This window comes from Serinus canaria, chromosome 1A, assembly GCF_022539315.1.
Source record: "Serinus canaria isolate serCan28SL12 chromosome 1A, serCan2020, whole genome shotgun sequence".
Taxonomy (NCBI): Eukaryota; Metazoa; Chordata; class Aves; order Passeriformes; family Fringillidae; genus Serinus; species Serinus canaria.
In genome coordinates this window covers 48,664,674-48,686,996 of record NC_066314.1, presented here as the reverse complement: position 1 = coordinate 48,686,996, position 22,323 = coordinate 48,664,674, and the positions used below count along the sequence as shown (strand labels likewise).

Sequence of the window (22,323 nt, the reverse complement as noted above, 5' to 3'; positions counted from 1 at the left end):
TGCGGTTTTCCCATTTCAATATACCAAGTTCACTCTTAGGATGCAATTTCACAAGTTAGTTAAACATTTCTATCCCGCATCACTCGAAGCCGGTTTAGGCCGCCACATGACCAGCCTCTTCCCTTTATCTTTTAGATCGCATCCGGCATCTCTTAGGTCAGGTTGTTCTCCTTCCCGCAGAAATTCCGTAACGCGTGCCCCCGTCCCCGGGAGCCACGCAGGAGCCTGGGAGAGGGGTCGGGCGGCGGGGACAGCCGTGTCCCCGGGGCCCGGGGGAGCGGCCGGGCCGCCCCACCCGTCGGGGCGGGCTCGGGCAAGCCAGGTGAGGCGGACCCGGCCCTGCCTCTCCCTCCTGCCGCAGCCTCCTGCCCTCGCTCCCGGCCGGCGCTGCGCTGGGGGTGCCGGCGGCATGGCGGAGTCCCAGGTGCTGCTGCTGGACGAGCTGCACGTCAACGAGAAGGTGACGGAGGCCCAGGCCCGCTTCTACTACAGCGAGGAGCAGCGCCGAGCCCTGGAGGCGCTGGTGACCCGCGGCGAGGCCGCGTACCGGGAGGCGCTGAGGAAGGAGCAGCTCCGCGATTTCCTCTCCGGCCGGGAGCTGCAGGACCTGCGGGGCGGCTGGCGGGGCTACGACGATCCCCGGGAGGGAGGCAAGGTGGCGCGGGGGCCCGGCGGCGAGACCCTCTCGCTGGCCTACTGGCCCGAGTGCTCGGACACCGAGGTGCCGCCGCTGGACTTGGGCTGGACCGACAAGACGTTCTACCGTGGCATCAGCCGCGTGTCCCTCTTCACGCACCCGCGCAAGGAGGAGAGCGCGCCGCACCTGAAGGAGGTGGTGCGGGAGATGATCCAGCAGGCGCAGAAGGTACGGACCTGCCCTCGACGGGCCGGGCCAGCCCTGCTGCCCTCACCCGGGCCGAGGGTCTGGCTCGGGGCACGGGGTGGAAGGCGGGCGAGAGCCCTCGCTCTGGCCATGCAGTGGTCGGCGTCCGTCAGGCAGGGCTTTCCCTGCGCCTCGTTGCCAGTCGTGTTACGCTTTGCCAAAGGTGATGCCTGTGATGGGCTGAAACCTCTGCGCACCCCACCCGTGGTTCGCGTTGTCCTGTCCCGGCCTTATTCCCGGGTTCAGAGGAAGACAGGTCGCGATGCTGTTACAGCCACCCCTACCTGGTGTGTGCAGGTGTCCCTAGTTAAAGACAGAGCAGTGTGTTCGTTATGGGATGGTGTTTTTTGGGTTTATTTTTTGTGGTCTTAACACCGTCCAGCCTGAGCTGCGAGTAGACAAAGTTCAGGCAATATGAGGCTGCTCCTCCCCTTTATCTTTTCCCTGGAAATGACTGATGGTGGTGACAGGGCGCCTCTGGCAAGGAAGCAACCCAGCCACGATGCTACAAGAGCTTGCTTTGAACAGGTGGGGGCAATCACGAGGTTTTTCGTCACCCACCCCGGATGTGGGTGAAGTTCCCCGGGAAGACCACCCAGGAAAAGATCTCCGTCAGAGCTGACACCACCCCTGGGGTAAAGGGGAGAACAGCGTATGAAACTTCATCCCTGCGCTTAGTTTTGCAGCTTTCTGGTTTTTCTGCTTTATAATTCAGCCGTCGTTTCCTCCTCCACCTGTTCTCCTCTGCCAGGACACACTGTATGCGCCACTTTTACAGACTTGTTCAAACCGAATCTGCCGGGAAACAGAAAACTTTCCAGAGAGGCATTAATCTGGGTGATCTTCTCAGCTCCCTGTTCTCAGAAATTGTGCACACCCTGTAATTCTGTTCAGTGACTGGTGTGATCAGTCACTCAGAAGACAGAAGCTGTAAAATCCTTACACTCTGATGTAGTGTAGCTTTACCTCCTCTTTGCACTGCTACAAATGTTTCTATAGACTGTTCAAGAACTGGGAAAGTTTGTTTCTTTCAATAGCTGTGCCTGGCACCTAGAAATAATTAATTCCTTTGTAGATTTTTTTTTTCACTGACTGGACAAACTATGCCCCTCCCAACCAGAAGCTGGTTTCATGTTTAACAGCCATTTGAGTGTTTAATGGTCCTTTTCATAGATAACTATGCCTATTGTGTTCAGCTGAGCTGGCCCTGGCAAAAAAAGTCTCCAGATAGCAGCTTTTTAATCAGCAAATGAGAGTAGGGGGTTGTTGGGTTTGTTTTTTTTCTGAGGGGGGCGTCTAAATAGATACTGGTAATATGTGGCACATGTCTGTGGGTGGCTTATCATCAGTATTTTACAAACACATGTTAATTAAGCTACCTAGCTGCAATGAGGTTAGCAAGCATTAACTTGCCAATCTTAAAATTCCCGTGAAGAGCCAGGCACACCTATGGGCCCTACAGATAAGTTTATTATCCATAGGATTGGAAGAGAAATGGGGAAAACCTCTTGCAGGGGTAGACACTCATGCTCTGACTTGCAGTGCTTGAGAGCGCTCCTAAGTGATCTTGACAGATCACCAGCTGTGACAGGGGTTTGAGATGGCAAACACAACAACAGGCATTGCCCATGGGAAGTTTTGACTGCTGTTCTCAATGGTCCCCCATCTTGGAAAGAAGCCTGGACTGACCCAAGGCCCCACAGCCTGGAGGGAGCCACCCCTTCACATTGCAAAGCCGGTACAGACAATTAATGGTTTGCCCAGGATGGGGTGTAATTTCTGCAGTCATTACACTCATTGCAAATGGTGGGGATGGAGAGAAAAGAAGTTCCTGCTTCTGCTGTCCATTCCCTCCGTGGATGTTCTTACTTCAAATGAATATTATTTGGCATCCTTTCTCCTAAATAGCTCCTCCATACCACTGTGTATGGGGGGAGAGGGAGCACAGCAGGTCTCAGTTAATGCATGAACTGTTCATGCCTTTAACTGTAAGTTTGCCTGTATATGGAGTTGTTCAGAAACAAAGTGGTACAAGTTCACTTTTCATACCACTCAAAGTGGTATTTTAATTTTTAGAGATTCTGGTAACATTCCTGTTACATTCCTGCTGGGAAGGGAGAGCCAAGTCAGGACCTGAAATCCTGCCTAATAGAAGTTACTGTGGGACTTAACATGATGTTGCTCCAGCACAGTTCACCTCTGTCAGGAACTTACATGTTAATGATGAGCATTAATACAATGTCAGCTCTTTTTTCTTTCTCTAACAAAGGGAAGCTGGTGTAAGCACTGTTGACAGAAGGAGCCTGACAGAGCAGATGTGTTGGTTGTTGTTGGCCGTACAAGCAGGGACTCAGCAGAGATTCAGCAGATGCAGTGGGGGATGTTTACTGTGGCATCACTTTCCCAAAAGCCATTTGTTCAAGGGCATTTTTCACAGGAAAGAGGTCTCTGGGGAGAATTATTCCCTCTTCCTTAGGGGGTTCCTGCAAGAGAGCTGCACCTTTTCCAAGCATCAAGTGAAGAAAGTCCTACAGTGTGATTCAGTATTTAGCTCCATTCACACCTGTATATGCCATCCCCAGCCCAGATGGGCTTATTGCTGTGATTCCCAGCACCTGGGAAATTACAATATAGACAACTGTATTCCCAGCATACTGTCAGCATGGCAGCTCTGACCTGGCAAGCTGATGTTATGCAGAGGGACTAGAAAAACAGTAGTTTCCTCCATTGATAACCTTTAAAATGTTGAGAAGAATAACTCAGGCAGAAAAATTAATAGGTATTTCTAATGGTGTAAGAGATACATGTTTTGTCTTTCTCTCCCTTTCTGTAAGATCAGCATTCAAGTAACCCATAGCCTTCTTGGTTTTGTTGTTACTCATCCTATAAATGTTCAGGCTTGTCTCTCACGTCAGTGAAACCTTTGTTTTTATGTAAAATCTATGCCTGGAAAGAAGGATTAGTTTTATACCAGAAAAACAATACATGCGAAGAGAGGGAATGATCATTTTGCCTCCAAATCTTGAATACACTCAGTCCCTTTCTGAGAAATATGAGGTGTTTATGTTTGAGCCCAATAAATCATTCCTTGAGAAGCCAGTCCTGAGAGCAGACTTTTCACAGGGATTTGGGAGAAAAAAAAGGAAAATAGAATTCTTGTTTTCTACCTTATGTGTTGTGGCAGAAGATGCAGGCACTGATTCCTCTGCACGTTCAGTCTTCCATTAGACACCTTCAGGTTAGGTGTTAAAGTTGTGTTTTCAGTGATTTTTTTTCAATCTGTTTTCAGTGTTCTTCTTCATTTAAGTGAGTCCTTACAGAGACAATGGAAGATTCTCAATACAGAGGAAAAGCTAGGTATTTGCTTTGGCATTCCTCAGGCTGCTAAAATAAGTTATTTTCATCCAGAGAAGGAGAACGCTCATAGACATTTAATAAATTCCTTCCAAACTGCAGCAGCTAACCCAGAAAATTACAAATATTGGTAGTGCTTGGGCATATACCTCCCTGTACTTTTGTCTCCCTATGGAGGCCTCTCCTCCATTATCTGGTATCAGTGCTCTCCTTTATTTTGCACCAGTGGGACAGGCCTTCCTTTCAGTTCCTGTCGGAACTCAGGACATCCCTTTGGGAGTCCGGAGTTGCCAGGACCCCTGCCAGGGGGCTCAGAGACCCTGGCACACAGCCCAGAACACCAGTGGGTTCAATTATGAACCGTGAAGCAAACTGCCACCTTTACATGAAGATCTAAAAGCCACAGCAGTTTAAATAGTGTAATAATAAAGTTATCACAGGGTGTAAATGTAGGTTTTGGGATTTTAAGTATAGAGGTTTTTGGGGACAAGATGGAGGGATTTGGGCGTATCTAGCCTTTCTTCTTCTCTACCTCCATCTTCAATGGTGATGTTGGCACTTTTAGATTGGTTTAGAGTAGAAGCTCACTGTCTAACATAGATGATAGGTATTGGAAAGTAATTGTAAATATTGTATATGTAGTTTTTAGTATATAAAGATAACACTTTGGGGGCAGGCAGAGTGCCTCTGACTGTCCTGCTGAGCGGACCTCAGCCGGACAGGAGAAAGAATTTTATAGATAAGGTACAATAAACAACCTTGAGACCGGGAAATGAAGAGCCCTGACTCCTTCTTCAAGCGCCGGGCTGGGAAAAGAGACTTTCGAACTTTTCTCAGGGTCACTCTGACCAGCTAGAGACCCCGAAAAGTTCCTAATATTTATTCAGTTGTCTGTCTACCATCTTCTTGTTTCCAGATTATTGCAGTGGTCATGGATGTGTTTACGGACCGGGACATCTTCCGCGATATCGTCGATGCAGCATATAAGCGCTGGATCCCAGTCTATATCATCCTGGATGAGGAGGGTGTCAAGCTCTTCCTGGAAATGTGCAGATGCCTTGACCTCAGTGACTTGCAGATCCGGGTAAGGTATTCAGTACTAAACCATTATCTCCTGCAGGTCGTTGGCCTTTTGAGTTATAGTGAATCTTGGAACTTGCTTGGATCAGCAAACACATCTCTTCTTCCCTACAAGTCATCCTACCATAACACTTAAAGTGATTGAACACAGAGGGATAATGGTGTGACTTGATAATACAGAAGAAAAGAAAAAGGAAATATTTGGATTTTTTTGCTTTTCACCCAAGAAAGGGATCTGTGTAGTTGCCTGGCTCTTATGACCTAAAAATTCCTGTTTGGGGAGAAAATTATCAGAGAAAATTCCTATAGGTCTTCTATGTGAGGATTCAAACTAGAATTCAAACTTGAGTTCAAACTTGAGGTAGCTCTTGGAGTTGTCTGCATGGATCCCTCTTACAGGACACATAAATTCTGTGAAATCAAGGCTTTCCTTCCCAACAGTGGTCATCCAAGAGTAAATGAGCTTGTAGTCCTCCTGTAGGATGACTTCAAGGAGAATTTAAGGGATTGAGGGCCACAGCTGCTGCTCAGTCCCATACCAGAGCGTGCCTTCATACCGTGCATGCAGCACAGCAGAGTAGTCAGTCTAGCTTGGCTGGCAGAAGCAGCCTCAGAGGGATCTCACTCCATTACATACAGACTGAAATAATTTTTGTATTTCTTGTTAGTATTGTATTCTTTCCTTCCCCCCCCCATCTTTTTAGTCACTGTTGCTACTACAAACTTGTTCTAAATCCTGAAAAAAGTTGCTAGGTTGGAAACAACCTATGGGATGCCAGACTCCTGTCTGTGATCCAACTGTTCTGTGCAGCGGCAGTGGAAAAAGTGCTTTTTGCTTGGAGGAGGGGTGGATTTTCCTTAAACACTCAATTAATAGTTAAAAAAACCCCAAAATACAACCAAAACTCAAAAGCTCTGAAGATTATAGAGTCTCATATTAATCATTTTAGAACCATCTTAAATCTGAAAATTACCTGCACATATCTGAAGAGTTCTCCTGTGAACTACCACTCTGCTCCGAGTTTCATCAAAAAAGACATCCAGCTGAGAAGTTTTCCCTTTTTTTCCAAAACAGTGGTGGAAGTTCCTTCCCTCTGGTATCGTGGAAAGCAAGACACAGACCTCATTATAACAGACGTGTTTCAAGTGCCAGTGGTATTGCGTGTCCTAGGCTTGTATCTCTTTGGTACATAACTGTGAAATCACAGCAGTAGTTCCATCTGCTCTGGTACCAGTTTCCCAGTACTTTTCTTACTGTGTCATCATGTACAGCAATGATGTCTTCAGTACTACAATATTTTAACTCCTGGACAGAGTGAATGAAAAGATGTCCTGGCATTTTAGAAAGAGTTGTGTTGGTATTGGAGAGCTGAGTTCCTTCCAGTCTGCCATTTCTGTCTCTAAAGCAGTCCCCTTCTGCTCATCCTCTTATCCTTCTGCACAGGCTTGACACTCCTAAACAGTGATCCCAGTGATGTGCTACAAGAGTGCCTGGGTCCTGCAGCAGTCCAGTTGTATGGCTCTCTCTAAGGAGGTGCAGTTTGAACTGATGCAATCAAAAGAAGGAGAAAACATTTTTTGTCCCTTCTGTGATTCCATTCTTTCATGGCAGCCCATGCTATGTTTTCCTTTAGACTTCTTCAGCCAAAAATAGTACAAGCTAAGTTGAAGCAAGTCCACAGAGAAGAAATTTTTAACATCTTTTGACCTAGTTGTTCACTATTCTGCAAAGCTTTAGCCCACAGATTGCTATCCTGCAAATTTTCCCCCTCTTTTCCAAGGTATTTCATACTGGCCCTTAAATTCCCCTGAAGGTTATCTTTTTTTTCCAGTATGGCTTAGGTATTTTTTTAGTCTTGCTAAGGTCCTGTATACGGTCCTATGGAATGACCAGGGAGATTCTTCATGGAATGGGAAAAGAAGTCATTTGCCTCTCAAGGAAGATGATCTCTTTGTATCTCACCCAGATCTGCCTTGGATGTGCCTGTGCTGCTGCTTGGGTCAGTGCAGCAGAAACCATCATGTAGGGATTTCCCTGGCAGCAGCTTTTGGATACCCAAGGAAGCTCTGGCAAGGTTAAGGTTTCCCCATGAGGATTCCTCACAGCCCTTCTTCTTTGGTGTAATGTGCCAAGGGTTGAAGATCCAGATTTAAAGCAGGAGAACAAGCTGGGCCTCCAGTCTTGGTCAGCAGAATCATTTTGTCCCGTGTTGTTTGATCAGAGAAGATACTGAAATTGCCGAGGAAACTCTCTTTCACCCATTTCTTATCTGCTGTCTTTCTCCTGACATCTGCTTTGATGTCTGAGTTTCTCCCACAGATTTTTAGCAACAGGGAAAATGTTATCTCCTTTCTGAATTACCATTCTGCTTTATTCTAGAAGATTTTCACCAGTTTTCACCAGACGTAGTTTGCCAGCAAAGGAGTTGCATACGCTTCTTTCCTGCCCTTCTGCCCACCTTTTCTTTGGAATGCTTGTGTGAGGTACAGAGGATGGTTTTTTTTTTCCTCAGGAAGTTGCAGCCACATGAGATATAACTCTAAGATTTAGAGACAAGTTCTGATCCCAGGGGGAGAGAGATGATGCACTACCGTGAACTGCAGTGTCACAATGTTTATTCTGTCTTCTGTCACCACCAGATACTCATTTTGTTCTGTGTTTTCTGCCCTTTTGGTCCCATTGCCCTGTTCATCCAATGCAAAGTGAATACTTCAGCAATCCTAATACAGGGAGGTTTACTGGTAACATTGGGTTTTGCCCCTTGTCTATGTACAGCGATGGAAATTTTCACGAAATTCCCGGCTATTGTATTCTTTTTGTAGAGATGGCAATGTATCATGATCTGCTGACAGTCTCAGGGGAGGGAAACTGCTGTAGGAAGACAGTACCTCACCCTGCAAAGAGTAAAAGTTCTTAACCAACTCCAAGCATGAAATGAGAAAACCTCCATTTTTGTCTGAAGGCCAGAGCTCACCAGAAGTGTATTTAAATTCAATCATCAGAGCATTCATGGGTTGTTCATAAGAGATGTCTTGTGTGTGTGAGTCATCTGGCTTCCTGAGCCTACAGGACATGGTTTGTCAGACTTCTGTTGTGTTTGACACAAGACTGTTCTACAGAGATCACAGTGAATCAGAATTCTCATAGACACTAAATTCATAGCCCCTCAGAAATTCCTCTTTTTTCAGGACCTGAGGGTGAATGTTCTCCCCAGTTTTTGTCCTCATGTTTCTTTTAACCCCGACCACAGTAACAGATACTCCTGCCCAAAGACAGAGAATTCTCCTAGAGTTCCAAACAAGCCCAGGGAATGATTTATCTGCAGGAAGTTCACCTTCACTTTAATTTTTACATTCATTTTCCTAACATGTAAGAAGTTTCTCCTTTCACTTCAGAAAGTCTGAAAAGCTTCTCTCTAAGAAACTTTTGGAATTTCATTTCAGTATTTTATGGGTTTCATCATTGACTCCTACCTGAGATGAGAGAGAGGTGGAATGTGATGTGTAGCAGTGCTGTTGGTTTTTTAATGGTCTGCTGGAGTATTCTTCTAGACTACTTGTGACCTTCTGAGAATGGGAGCTTGCAAGGCTCTCTTTTTGTAAAGACACAGATAATACTCAGTAATTTTCTTGGTAGGCCACGTCCCAGCTAGCTGCATTCCATTCTGTTCTACCTGAATACTTGCAAGATACACTATTTTGTCAATAACCATGCCCTTTCCAAAACTGTCCAGGGCAAACAGAGGATTTCCTGGTTCTAAGAGGGAAGGTACACATAGGTGGAAGCAGTTACATCTCCCTTTAGGGTCTGTCTTGTGTATTCCCCCTCTTCAGCCCCAGTTTGTAAGCACTATGGCCTAGGTCTGTCAAGTCAGTCACAGCATTACTGACTTTGTAAATTGGGTCTAATTTAGCTTTCTAAATTCAGAGTGAGGTTTAAAAGTGTCACAAAAAAGCAAGGAAGACCAGTTCCTTACTATTTGTATTAGGATGCTCTGTCAGGCTTGACTTTTACCAGTCATATTGAGTTGTAGCCAGGGAGATGTTAGTCACTGCTTGTGCTGAGGAGTGGTGCAAGTCTGTGGAAAGGAAATATAGAAATTTAATGCAGACTGCATCTCCCATAAGCCAGGATATTAGAGAACAAACCTTAAGCAGGCTTCTGCAACAATACAGATCTGGAGGAGTCACTTCTATCTGGTGAGCTAACTGGTCCTCTACTCAAAATATTTGTTACTACTATAACTCTAGTGCCTCCTGAAAATGCCTGCAATCTCACTTCATTTATATTTGTCTCTCCTCTTTTGTTATTGTGCAGTCTTTGGTACATGAACCAGGTCTCATTCTTCCTCTGTAGGTTGACTTAGCAGTCTACAAATGTTCCAAGATCCTTCAAGGCAGAAAATTGTATACAAATAACCTGTTAAGTGACTTGATGTTTTTATGACTTTGTGCTTGTTTTCTGCATTTCAAGATGTATTAATGCACTCCTGTACCTATTTTATTCAAGGAGGTTTATGTGCTCAGCTGTTCAGCTCTATCCCCTCTGCTCCTTTCTAAGTGTTACATACAGCTCACTTACTGCAGAAATTCAAGTATGCTTTCTTTCCACCAAAAGAAGGTGATAGAACATACAAACACAATAAGATCCACACTTGTTATATGCTGGGAAACTTTCTGCTCACACAGACTGATACTTCTTGATTCACAGGAGAAGGTATCACAGTCAGAACTGTTGACTGACTTCTTGTCTTGTGCAGTCAGCATAGCATGATTTGGCAAATCCCACATCCAGCATTAATCAGCAAGGAAAAAAAATATTTCAGGTGATCAGCCAGCCAAATTCAAATGTTATTTTAATTACTGGAAAGGGCACCATTTCTCCTGTGCTCTACCCAACCTGTCTTCAGCATCCCATACATATGACTCACTGCTAGGCCTTGGGCAAGCCACTTCATCTTTTTCTGTCTTAGGCTCCTCATCTCTAAAATGGAGTAATAATACTTTCAGCAGTGTTGGGAGCATTAATTAGCTAATGCCCACACAGGACTCCAGACAGATCAAGCAACAGCTGAATGCAAAACAGTGCTATCATCAGTTACTGTTAGTCAGAATTTGTATTTCCACTGCTGTATTCTAGTGGGGGAAATAGCAGCAGATTCAAAAGGCAGGAGTTGTGTTCAGAAAAACAGCTTTTGAAATAAATCTGCATTCTTATAATCACTCATTCCTGCATGCTGATTTCTATAGCCTACCAGTATTTAAGCTGTCGGTGAGGTTTATAATAATAGGACTTGGCTCTTTGTGGGATCTGAGGCTGTGCTAGCATTAGCCAAATCCTCCTGATTCTTCTGCTCTGCAGATGGGGAAGAATGAAACAAAGGTGAATTGACTTTCCCAGAACATCACAGGGACCAGTATCAGAACTGCAATTACGCCTGGAACTATCTGACTCCCAGCCCTGGATTTATGACTCCAGATAAAAGTGCCTTTTAGCTTTTCATTCTTAAGGAATCCTTACATAAAAATATAGTGGAATGAGGAAAATTTTCTAGATTTGTGTGTCAGAGGGACAAGACAATTTGCTCCAAACTTACACTGACATTCAATGTTTTTGGATTTGGGGGGAGGAGAGGAGGAATGTTTCATGTTAGACACTTTGGGAGTTCAGTCTTGTGCAGCCAGGACCCATGAGCAGAGTAACACTCAGTCACTGCAAATATATCCTTACAGTATGCACAGGCACACATCTATTGTTGAAAATTATGTAACCCTAACTTGGTGGTTTTTCTGTGTCTGGTAGAGCTTTGTTTCATTACTTGTAGGTTTGCTGACAAAAGGGTGTGAGATGTGAGGTTTGGGGAGAAGTATTCTCTAACTGCTTCCATTCGTTTTATGAAAATATTCTTCCTCATCTTCAGAAATTCTTCTTCACTGATCTATTCAGGGCATTAGTAGAAACACTTACCTGAAAGCATTGTCTTGCCAGTGGCTCAAGTGAATAGCTGAAGACAGCAGGCAGGGTTTTGACAGCTATAAACTGTCCAAGATGGAGAGGAGTGACCTGTGTAGACAGGGGATGACAACAGGACTTAGAGCACTATGCTTTCCTTTGCAGCCCTTCTGGTGGCTGATACAAAATGAGCTCTAGTCCCAGAAGTAGTGAGACAATGTGAGTGACATCTTAACACTTGGAGCTGGCAATTATCTAATTTTCTGCCCTATTTATTGTGACATTTTGTCTTTTCACCTCCCTGCTAGAATGTCCGCATACGCTCTGTGACAGGAGTTGGGTTCTACATGCCGTCAGGGAAGATCAAAGGCACACTGGCATCCCGATTCCTGATGGTGGATGGTGAAAAGGTGGCCACTGGATCATACAGGTGGGTTACTCTTGTTTAAGGCATTAAGGCATTTATTTAAAGAAGGATCATTACTTTGCTCGAGAGTCTTCTTCACGCATCACCCCCCTTCTATCCCAGCTTCTGTTATCTGTGTGGCATCTGTAGAAACTGGAGCAGGACAACAAAGAAGGTGGCATAGAGCTCTTCTTCAGAGAATGGAACATACCCATGCTGGCAGACCTTTTCAGAGGGCTAGAGACAGTTCCACACTGCATCAGGAAGGGGTCTATAAGGACTCCCCACCAGTCCCTGTACTCAGTTCTCTTCAGTGAGGTTTTCAGTCCAGAGACTGTTCCTGTTGATGCATTGCTGCTTCTTTAAAAGGGTAAACTGTCCTTCAGAGTTTCAGGGCCTTTTCTCCGAAATCTGATCTACATGTCTAAAGAAGAACAATAATGTTGTGTCATATATCCATTGGGGCCCATCTGGCCAAGGATATGAGGGCAAATGGCATAATGCTGCATATTCCCCTGTAGTGTCTTAGGTTTTGTTAGGTGGGCTGGGTCAAGTACGCGCCCCAAAATCTAATGTCAGGTTCTGTTTCCTCCTCTTAGCTTCACATGGACTTCATCTCACATTGACAGAAACATCCTGCTAGTCTTGACAGGACAGCACGTGGAGATGTTTGACATTGAGTTTCGTGAGCTCTACGCCATCTCAGAGGAAGTTAATTTATACAAGGAACTGGGTATTGCTAACCCATTCCTCCTCGGAATTGGGAAGCCAGGCTTTCATTCCTCCACCGTGGCTCGGAAGTTCATTAACCCAAAGTATGGTTTAGTAGCAGGGGCAACCCGTGGTGATATGATGCTCTGGGCTTCACGGCACAGGCAAGACAATCAGGGAAACGTGGAAAAGGAGGAAACAAGTGAGTCAAAGAAACGGTTAAATCAGTTCCTGAATGACTTAGTCACATTGGAGCAAGTGTTCCCAGAAATAGATCCACCTCTGGAGAACTTAAACAAGCTGAATCGGAGCCCCCAGAAACTGTTGTCCCGGCTCCACATGGACCTGAGAAATAAATCCAAGTCCAGAGAGTCTATTCGTGACATAAAGAAGGAAGATGCACAGGGCAATGGAAAGCAAGGAAAGCGGTTTGCCAGTGGGCTTTTCAGTCGCAAGGCCAAGCGCTCTCCAGGCTCAAGCATTGAGGCCAATTCTTTTGCCAGTGAAGGACATTCAGGAGAAGACCTTGGGAACATGAAACTGGAATATGAGAGGCTCAGCATTGGCCATGCTAGTGTTCGGAGCGCTGGAGGCAACTCAGGTAAAACCTTTTACCAGCATACTCTGTTTTCTGTGTCCCTTGCTCTGATCTTGGCTGATTGATGCAAGCATACCCACTATAGGCACTTGTCAGTAGATTGTCTCATTTCCTCTGAATCAAAATAGGCAAGAACAAAGGGTAGAAGTTGTATCAAAAGAGACAGGCACTGTAAGTTGGAAGCAATTTAATGGCAGTCTTACTGTAAGGTTGGTACTTCTCGTGTGGATGTTTCTCATACTTTTGAGCAGCAAAGGGAGAGAAAGGTGAACGTTGCCTTGTGTAAAACAGTGCTCAGTTCATGAAGTGCATTTGCCTAATAGACAGCGGCACTATATTCTCTGTTGTAGTGGCTAGCAGGCCACAGACAGATTTTCAGTGTAATCCCTTCCTTTTCTCATTAGAGTTTAGGCAGGTGTATTTCCTGTGACAAATTCCTGGTGGAGAAGAGAGGAAAACATATTTATGTTGAGGTGAAGAGACAAGGAGTGGAGGAAAGGGTGCAAGTTGTTTTAATTTGCTCCTTTACCTCCTTCTGAAATGGGGGAGAAGGTCATGAAAATGGATACTACAAAGAAGTAGGTCACTAGATCTCAACTTTTCTTTCTTTCCTAATGCATGATTGATATGTTCATTGAGTCCTTTGAAGACTTCAGTCAGTTAAAGACACAAATGATAAAGATTTCTAATGGGTTATGGGTTCATAGCTACCTCCCCAATATTTAATATGTTTTGTGAGATTGAAGTAAATCTTTGGACTATTCATCCTGGTTGTCTTCCTCTCAGTGAGCCGTGTTGGGTGTCAATACATCCTGCACCATCAGGAAAATAAACTAATTGCAAGGAGAAAATTTCTCCTGCACTTGTCTGTCCAGAGACCATTCTGTGCTCTGATGAATGCAAAATGCAGATGTAGAGAGATTGAATTCCTTTTCAGTTACCATGATGTGAAATGGAAAGATGTTCTTTTGGGACCAAGAAGAAAAGCAAGGTTTTGGGATGGTCAACAACAATGATTAATTAGGTTCCTGGAAATATTTCTGGCTAAATGAAGGACAGACTCAAAAATGCCAAATGAATACAAGAAAGAGAAATTTTAAGAAGGAATGGCTAATTTATTTAAGACTGCATTAGATCCATTTTAGAATCTGGATTTGGCATTTGGGGAGGCAGAAGTCAACCCTGGTCTAAAGAGGTCTTCTCTCCAAGTAAGTCTTGAGCACAGACATTATGTGCTGGTGGGCCCCATTCCTCAAAGCCAGGAAAAGCAAAATCGGTGAGGACCTGTGGGGAGATGGATGGGCATTTCCACTGGCAGGAATGGAGCTGAGTGCTTGCACTACCCTCTAGTGACAGAAGGAGAGAATTGTGTCATCTCTGATTCATCAGCACTTGGCAGTATCAGGATTCTCACTGTCACCTGTTTCAAAGCAGCCAGCCTGGCATTCCCACAACGTCCTGATGAAATCAGGCCCAGCTTAAGGCACAAGAGGTTGATGTCTTTGGCTGGACAGTGGGCACTGCACCCTGCTGGGGCATTGCACCATCCGGGCAGCAGGGATGTCCCTGTTCCTCCTAACACAGTGGATCTGTGCCAGACAGTCTGATGCTTGGTCTAGAGCATTTCCACCAATACATTACCATGCTATTATGTTCAGGTTTTATTTATTGCCACTGTTACTTCTTGCAGACTGCCAACTCTTTCAATAAGGGGGAAGGAAGAAGTGAGAACAGGTCCAGGGAAGGTGCTGAGGTCCAGCACACCAGTCTTCCCCCTGTGCTTTTTCTGACCTGATAAATCTTTCCAGTGAGTCCTTGCTAGTATTTTTTGGTTTATGCAAATTGGGAATGCCTGTTCATGGTGACAGTGGGAGACTCCATAAGTAGACTTTATCCATCTGGTGTCATCAAAGGCTGAAGGAAGATCATGGATTGTGTGTTGCTTTTGAAATAAATCACTCTCTTGTGAGAGAAAATTTCTCTAGTCTAATAGTCCCAAAGTGGCATATGAACAGAGATAGTAGAGGGCACATTAGGTAGATGGAGACTCATGAGGAACAGAAAAGGATTTAATAAAAAATTCTTAAACACAGCCATGGAATAGACTTCCAGCCTCACTATAAAGATAGGAGGCACTTTGTTCTTGGGTAACTTTAGGGCTGACTTAGTTTGAAAAGTTTAAGTTGTCTTTGAGCAAAGAAAGTAAAAACTGGTGCTGTGATATTCTGGGTGACAGAAGGGAGGTAAGAAGTGGAAATGAAAGAGAGGGTACTTGGTATGCAGGCAGGTTAGGATGCAATTATTCAGAGCTTCACAGTTTGAAATAGCTGCCCTTAGCTTTTGTAAAGATTAAACAGCACACTTAAGCCCCATGGGCCTGCCTGTGCACACATCCTCCAAAGTCACTATTAATTCTCTAGCACCACAGAGACACATCCCACCTTGCAAATGCATGGAGAGACCAGATCCACACCTGAGTAGCTCATGCAGTAGTTGAAAGACATTATTCAAGCAGGCTAAAAGTCAGATTCAGTCTTGTAGGAGCAAATGGTGATGAAGACAATCTGAGCTGGGAAGGAAAATGATGGAAGTGTGTGCTGTGATGGAGTCTGAAAATCTGATGCAGTTTTTACAGGCTGGAAGAGGATTCCTATGACTCAGAACTGGGAGTCTGGAAAATACAAGGGCTCCAGATAGAAAGTAATGTCCCAAACTAAGTATCTGAATTAACACCCTGAGGTGTTGTCCTAGCACACCAAGTACATTGTCTTAAAAGGTTTGCTCAAACCACACCATGAAATTGACAGAACCCTTGGATTTCACTGTTGCCGGCTGAGGAACACAAGAGCAGCTCTGAACCTGACCAGAATCTTGTTAATTTTAAGCTGCTGCTGGGCATGCTGTGGTCAGCAAAGACAGTGACTTCTGTGTGCAGTTTCTGGGAAATACTGCAAAAATCTGCAAGCTGTGTGCCTTCAGAAGGAAGGTGCAGACTTTTTGGTTAGTGTTCTCCTTTGGAGGAAGCAAAGTGGGCTTGTTCAGATGGGTCTGCTGTCCTGAGGTGCTCCATGCATCGACTTCATTCCTCATGAGCAGTGGTTGCAAAATACACACACTTAGTAGAAGGATTTGTGTTTCAGTTTTGCAACAAGAAATGGAATTTATGCTGGGCACTGCAATGGCATTGAAATAGCTGCTTAGTTATCACCAGTGTTTTTCTGCCAAAGTGAGATCATGGAAGGGTGGTAACTGGAATTTTCAACCCCTTTTCTAAAGAGAAAGAGGGAAACATTGTTGGGTACATAAAAGGAGGATGTTTGCTCTAACTGTAGTGGGATATGTAGAAAAAGATCAGAAGACAAGAGTAGAAAGTGACAAGAACAAAAGGGCTGGGAGTTGAAATTAAGCAGAGAAGCACAGACATCTTTCAAAAAAAGCATGAGGGTCTTGAATATGATACAGATAGGGAGGAAAGAGGGGTGGAGAGGAGATAGGAGTAATGATAACACTATCATGCAGGATGTGTCAGAGGGGGACAGGTAGAATGAAATGCCACAGGGCACTTTGGGAGGAGGCAGTAGCACACACAGCAGCCACAGAAGAGAGGGCAGGGTGCAGTGCAACCTCCCAGGTGAACATCAAGAAGATGCAGTGTGGAAGAAAGTGGAGAGAAGGAGGGGGGGAAAGAAAACTCTTCCCCATCACCTACAGGTAAGGGCAGCATTGATCAAATACCCACAAGCAAGAGAGTGACATTAAAAATTATTCACTTGAAGCCCATTTCAGAGGCAGTGCTTGGGTTGAATGCTCCCTGAACTGAGCAAGGCTGAGACTTCTCAGTGGCATGTCACCATGACCTGTGGCAGTTTTCCCTCTCTTTTCACTCTGAACTGGCATCTGGCTCCAAGTGCTTGGGAGATGCACATGTACCTTCCTTCTGTACAAATACATGAGTGGGGCCTGCCTGTGTTCAGAGTGATTCCAAGCCACATGGCAGCCCCTGGCAGCCCCTGCTGCCCTGGGCCAGAGTCATGCAAGCTTTACTGAGCTCAGATGAGCTCCCTTACTTGCAAAAGCCTCTGAGCCCACTTTGTACAGTGCTTGAAACAGATATGCTGTGGCATCCAGATCAACATCTGGCTTTAATGATGGACACCAGACAGAAGTGCAAGCATTGAAAGGTACAGATACTGGGAACAGAAGAAATTCATAGGGTAAGCAGTGAAAAAACCTGGGATTATAAAAAACTGGAGGCAGCATACTCTGCCACTTTAGTGAGAGACCTTGAGGCCTTGGGATTTGTCTTGAGAAGACAGTGGTGGAAACTCTGGCACTAGAGATGTTTGAAACAAAATGTGATAAAAAACCTCTACTGTGTGTGGGTATCAAATGAGTGAGATGACCTTGGGTTTTCAGGATTTTTTCCATACCTCAGTCTTTGGAAAACTTCTCACCCAAGACATGACCAGACTATTTATCAGTGCCAGCTGGGACCTAATGAAGCTGGACTTGGGTACAAGCCAAAGCTTGTAGAACTACTTCTCCAGTGGTTTTCTCTACAATATACTCTGCATTTGATCTTATTTTAATGTTTCTTCATTTCACTGCAGCAGAAAAAAAGTCATGATAGAGTGCAGAATAATGTAGGTCTAACAAGGTGTATATAAAAAATGAGAGTGATGCATGAGTCCAAACTTTATCCAGGGTTTATTTACGTAACATTAACACTACTTTAACTTCTTTTCCTTCCAGGTAATCTGAATCCAAACTCCACTATGAGCGATAAAAACAAACAATCTACCTGTGTCTTATCTTGATTGGGAAGGATTGTCTGGAGAACTAAAGACTGAATCACAAGCTGGAACAGTAACTTCTGGATTGATTTTGAACCTACAGCCATATCCTCATGCAGTGATCTGTAAAGCCACTGCAGGTCCTGGATGCATCTGGCACCCCTGGCTAAAGCACATTTACTGGGTGATGAGCAGACTTTGGATAGTTGGTCCCTTAAATGAGGGTTAGTGATGAATGTATTAGTCCATATGTCTATGTGCACACATATTTTGTATATAAAAACAACTGTGATAACTGGTCTCAGAGCTTGCTCTGTGCCCAGAGAAATGCAGGAGATTTTCTGACTTACTTGTGCTGCTACTTTGGTCTGTCTGGCTGCAGACTTGGAATCACTGTGTTGCATTGTTTACTCTACTGCACTGTAAAAATGTATTGATCTGACTGGCTGTAAGGCTGAATTCAATCGAAGTGGCAAATTCTGGGTGAAATAAGGATGTTTACAGACAGTGGAGCAATCCTTTGTCCGTAAGGAGTCTTCCTGTAGATTCCTGTTGTTACTGGCCCAGGCAGAAATGAGTGGTCCGGGAGAAGGCTTTAGCTAACAGTAGCCTACAGAGCAGTATCAGAACTGTTTCACGTCATAAATGTAGCAGTCGAACAAAGTGATTTAGCAAGAATGTGGCAAAGTGGAAAAATGGAATATAGGGCAATGTTTAACATACACTTGAGACTGGGTCAGGAGAAATGCCTGATAAGGGGCCTGGCAGGATCTGGGAGCAATAACACAGACTTCGGGTGCTGTGACGAAATCCCTGTTGTTGCTAACTCAGCAATACTTTTACCATCCATGGAAACCAAATGATTAAGGAGCAGATCTTGTGTGGAGTCCGGCTGTTTGTCTCTGTCCCCACACACACTTAGGCACCTTTTCTTCAGCCCACCCAGGGACTGCCAGTTGCCGGGGTCTCTCTCTCTCTCTAGCTGGTCAGAGTGACCCCAAAAAAGTTCAAAAGTTTCTTTTCCCAGCCCGGTGCTTGAAGAAGGAGTCAGAGCTCTTCATTTTTCGGTCTCAAGGTTATTTATTACATCTTATCTATAAAATTCTTTCTCCCTGTCCAGCCGAGATCCGTTCAGCAGGACAGTCAGAGGCGCTCCGCCCTCCCCCAGGGCGGTGTTATCTTTTTATACTACAAACTACGTGTACAATATTTACAGTTATTTTCCAATACCTATCATCTACGCTAGACAGTGAGTTTCTACTCTAGACCAATCTAAAAGTGCCAACATCACCAGACAAGATGGAGGTAGAGAAGAAGAAGAAAGGCTAGACACGCCCAAATCCCTCCATCTTGTCACCAGAAACCCCTATACCAAAAATCCCAAAACCTACATTTACACTCTGTGAATACTTTATCCCTATACCATCGAAACTGCCGTGGCCTCTATCTCCTCATGCAAAGGTGCCAAGCTGTTCCATGGCCCGCACTTGAACCCGATGGTGTTCTTGGGCTGTGTGCCAGGGTCTCTGAGCCCCCTGGCAAGGGTCCCAGGAAACTCCAGACTCCCAGAGGGATGTCCTGAGTTCCGACAATCTTGTCCTTTTTTTTTTTTTTTTTTTAAAGTTAACCTTTCCAGAATCTAAATCATGCTAAAACTGAGAGCTTTGATCCATAAGAAGCATTGTGTGCAATCAGACAAAAGGCCATCTGATCTGCTGTTCTGCCTCCGAGAATAGCCTGTAACAGGTGATCACAGAAGCATAAAATACAAGGCTTGTATATACAGAGGTCTTTCTCTGACACCATTCCAGCAGTCTGTGGACTTTCTCAGCTTTCTGGCAGTTCCTTCTGAACCTAGTCTTAATGAATGCACTTAGTCCCTTTCTAAAAATCCTTGTCTACTTTTGGCCTCCAAAGTGTTCTGTGGTACCAAACCCTAAATTCAATGTGTGTACAGAAAAAGAACTGTTGTCAGGCTGTTTTAATGGTTTCCTTGATGATTACCTCCTAGCTACTATGGGATCTAACTGGCATTTCTGTCCTCTTGTACACTATCATTTTTCCAGTTCTGCTCACTAACAGAGTGGATAAACAGATTGTTTTTGTCTCTACAGTGGGCAGATTGACATTTCACTCTGCTTTCTTGCCATTTAAATTACATATCCTGCTGCATAAGTAAATCCTCTTGTGATACCTAAAAAAATTAGATCCTAGTTATTAGAAGAGACCTGAAAACTAATGTGCCTACTTGCCAAAAAAATATTTAAACATCAGAAAACCACAAGTTTAGTTTTCTTGCTTTTTGTTTAGAGAAACCATCTGGGTTTTTAGCTGCACAACAAATTCACAGCAAAGGCAATTGATGCACTTCCAACACAGAAGCAGCTGATGGAAAAGGCTCTTTCAGGTGCTGGGTTGCAGTAGAGGTTGTTACACTCTACTGCAAAATACAAACAACTGTCTGTAGTTGATGGTAAAATGCAATTGATTGATTCACTGATTGATTAATTGCCTTTCCCTGAAGTATATTTAATTTGAATGGCAAGCAGGTCCATTTTGCTCCATTTACCCTGCAGAATGTCTTGGGATGCTAAGATACCAAAGGTATTGTACCCTCTGTTAAACATACTCGTTCTCATTCCATGGGTTAAATGCTTGCTAGTCTATATAATATATTCTATATAGCCTTCTGGGAATCAGCTGTAGTTTTACAGCTGGGTCTGTCAGCTTATATTATGAGCAGTGTTTCATAAAATTGTTCCGGGTAATGGGGAAAAAAAGAGGTGTTGGAAATGACACCTCCATTTGGATGTAGATGTGACTTGATAGCTGAGTTATCCTGTTGGCTTCGTGTGTGTAGCTCATGTGCCTAAAGCTACTCAGTGTGTTTGCAGGATTCTTGAAAGTGGTATGATTTTGCCATACTTTGTTTACCACTCTGCAGACATTTGGGAGACTTTTTTTTTTTTGTATTTATTTCACTTTGTTAGCAGAGATCAGATATAAATTTATCAGGCCAATGTTGTTCCACTTTGTCATCTGGTGCTTCCTTTTCCTCCCAGGCTTTTAAAATATTTATTTTTTAAATTGTGCAATAGGTTAATTAACTAATTAGCACCATGTTGATATATATGGTCAGGTTTTCCAGGAAGTCCTTTATCTCCTTGTTGCTTCATCCTGGGTGACTTCACAAATAGTCCGAGAGGCTGATTTCACCTGTCCTTCCTTCCTTCTGCACTTACGCATTCGTGTGCTTTACTTTCTCTTCCCTAGGGTGGATGTCAGAGCTCTTTTCTTTAACCTGTCAACTAACAGGATATCCCTTCCAGAGAAAGTCTCTCATCTGCTTGTCTTCTTTGTTGCCACACCAGTTCCTGAAAGGGAATGTTCACTGGTTTTCAGATTCTTTCCATGGAAGTCAGTCTCATGCCTTGACTCCAGGGGCTAGTAGAATTCCTTAGGCTTATCACACACTGCTTAATTACTTAATTTGAGAGAACAAACTTGCTTTTTTGCATGATAGAAATCTGCTCCTTAAACTCAGCGTGACTCTGAGGATGAGCACAGCCTTGTTGATCCAGAGTCGAGGTTTCAGGCTCTGGTGGAACTAGTTCTTCCCTGAAGATAAAATCTGCTGAACTTGGCCTATTTACCTGCTCCTATGGCAACAGAAGTGAGTCTGTGTGAGGTGACCACATTTATTTTGACTAGTTTTTGCTAATTGTGGTTCTTGATGAGTGCTAGAAACCTGGGGCTGTGACCTGTAAAATGAATTTCTCTTGCTCTCCAGATAAAATGTGGTTGATGGTGCTGGGGGTCACAGGGGCAAAGAGCAGTGCCCCTGCTCTTTGTGTTGGAAGTCTGCCAGTAGAGGTTGAAGGTCAGCAGTCTTCAAATAAGCTGTCATTTGGTGCTTGCCTGAGATGTAATCTTTGGTGCTTGTAATCAAGTCACCAAGCTCCTGAGGGGGTGGGAAGGATGGGAATTGTTCTGTTGCTACTCAGAGGAGCCAGATTAGCTCTCTTTGGCATCTGTATCCTGAACCTGTACAATCCCAAGAGGATTCCTGTCCTCTGGATCTCTTTCCCTCTTTGGCTGGTCTGTGTGGAGCACCATAGGGCCTACAGCTGTGGTCCTTGTTTTGGACAGAAAGTAACAAAGCTGGGGCTCATGGCTCTCTCTCTTTCTGGCCTGCAATGGTGAGTGGTTCAGAAAGAGCCACTTGGCTGAATGTGTGCCTTCTGTGTTTCTTTTGGTACAAGTTTGTATATTTAATGTATATGTGTCCAGTTAATTATGTGGGAGACCTTTTCTAAGTCAAACAAATAAACTGTGTTACATTTAGGTACTGCGTTCATGGTGTCACTTGTAATTTCTCTGCTACAGTTCCTGGATTGGGAGCATTTTTCTCATTTATTTGTCAAGAACCTGTACTGTCTGGATTAGAACAGGTTTCTGTGTAACTGGTGAACTTCTTTGTTCAGTGGTGGTATTTGCTAAAAGAAATGTGGGCAGCTAAATTCTCCACAAGTTCAGTGTGTTGTG

At 44.3% G+C, this 22,323-nt stretch overlaps 1 protein-coding gene across 1 annotated transcript; it reads left to right on the top strand.

The window, feature by feature from the left end:
• The first annotated feature begins 335 nt into the window (after positions 1-335).
• FAM83F (family with sequence similarity 83 member F) lies at positions 336-22,122 on the top strand. Its single transcript, XM_009086522.4, has 5 exons — positions 336-865; positions 5,154-5,321; positions 11,579-11,700; positions 12,276-12,988; positions 17,738-22,122. The coding sequence occupies exons 1-5, from the start codon at positions 410-412 to the stop codon at positions 17,800-17,802; spliced, it is 1,524 nt and encodes a 507-aa protein (XP_009084770.1). The 5' UTR covers positions 336-409; the 3' UTR covers positions 17,803-22,122.
• Positions 22,123-22,323: the final 201 nt, after the last annotated feature.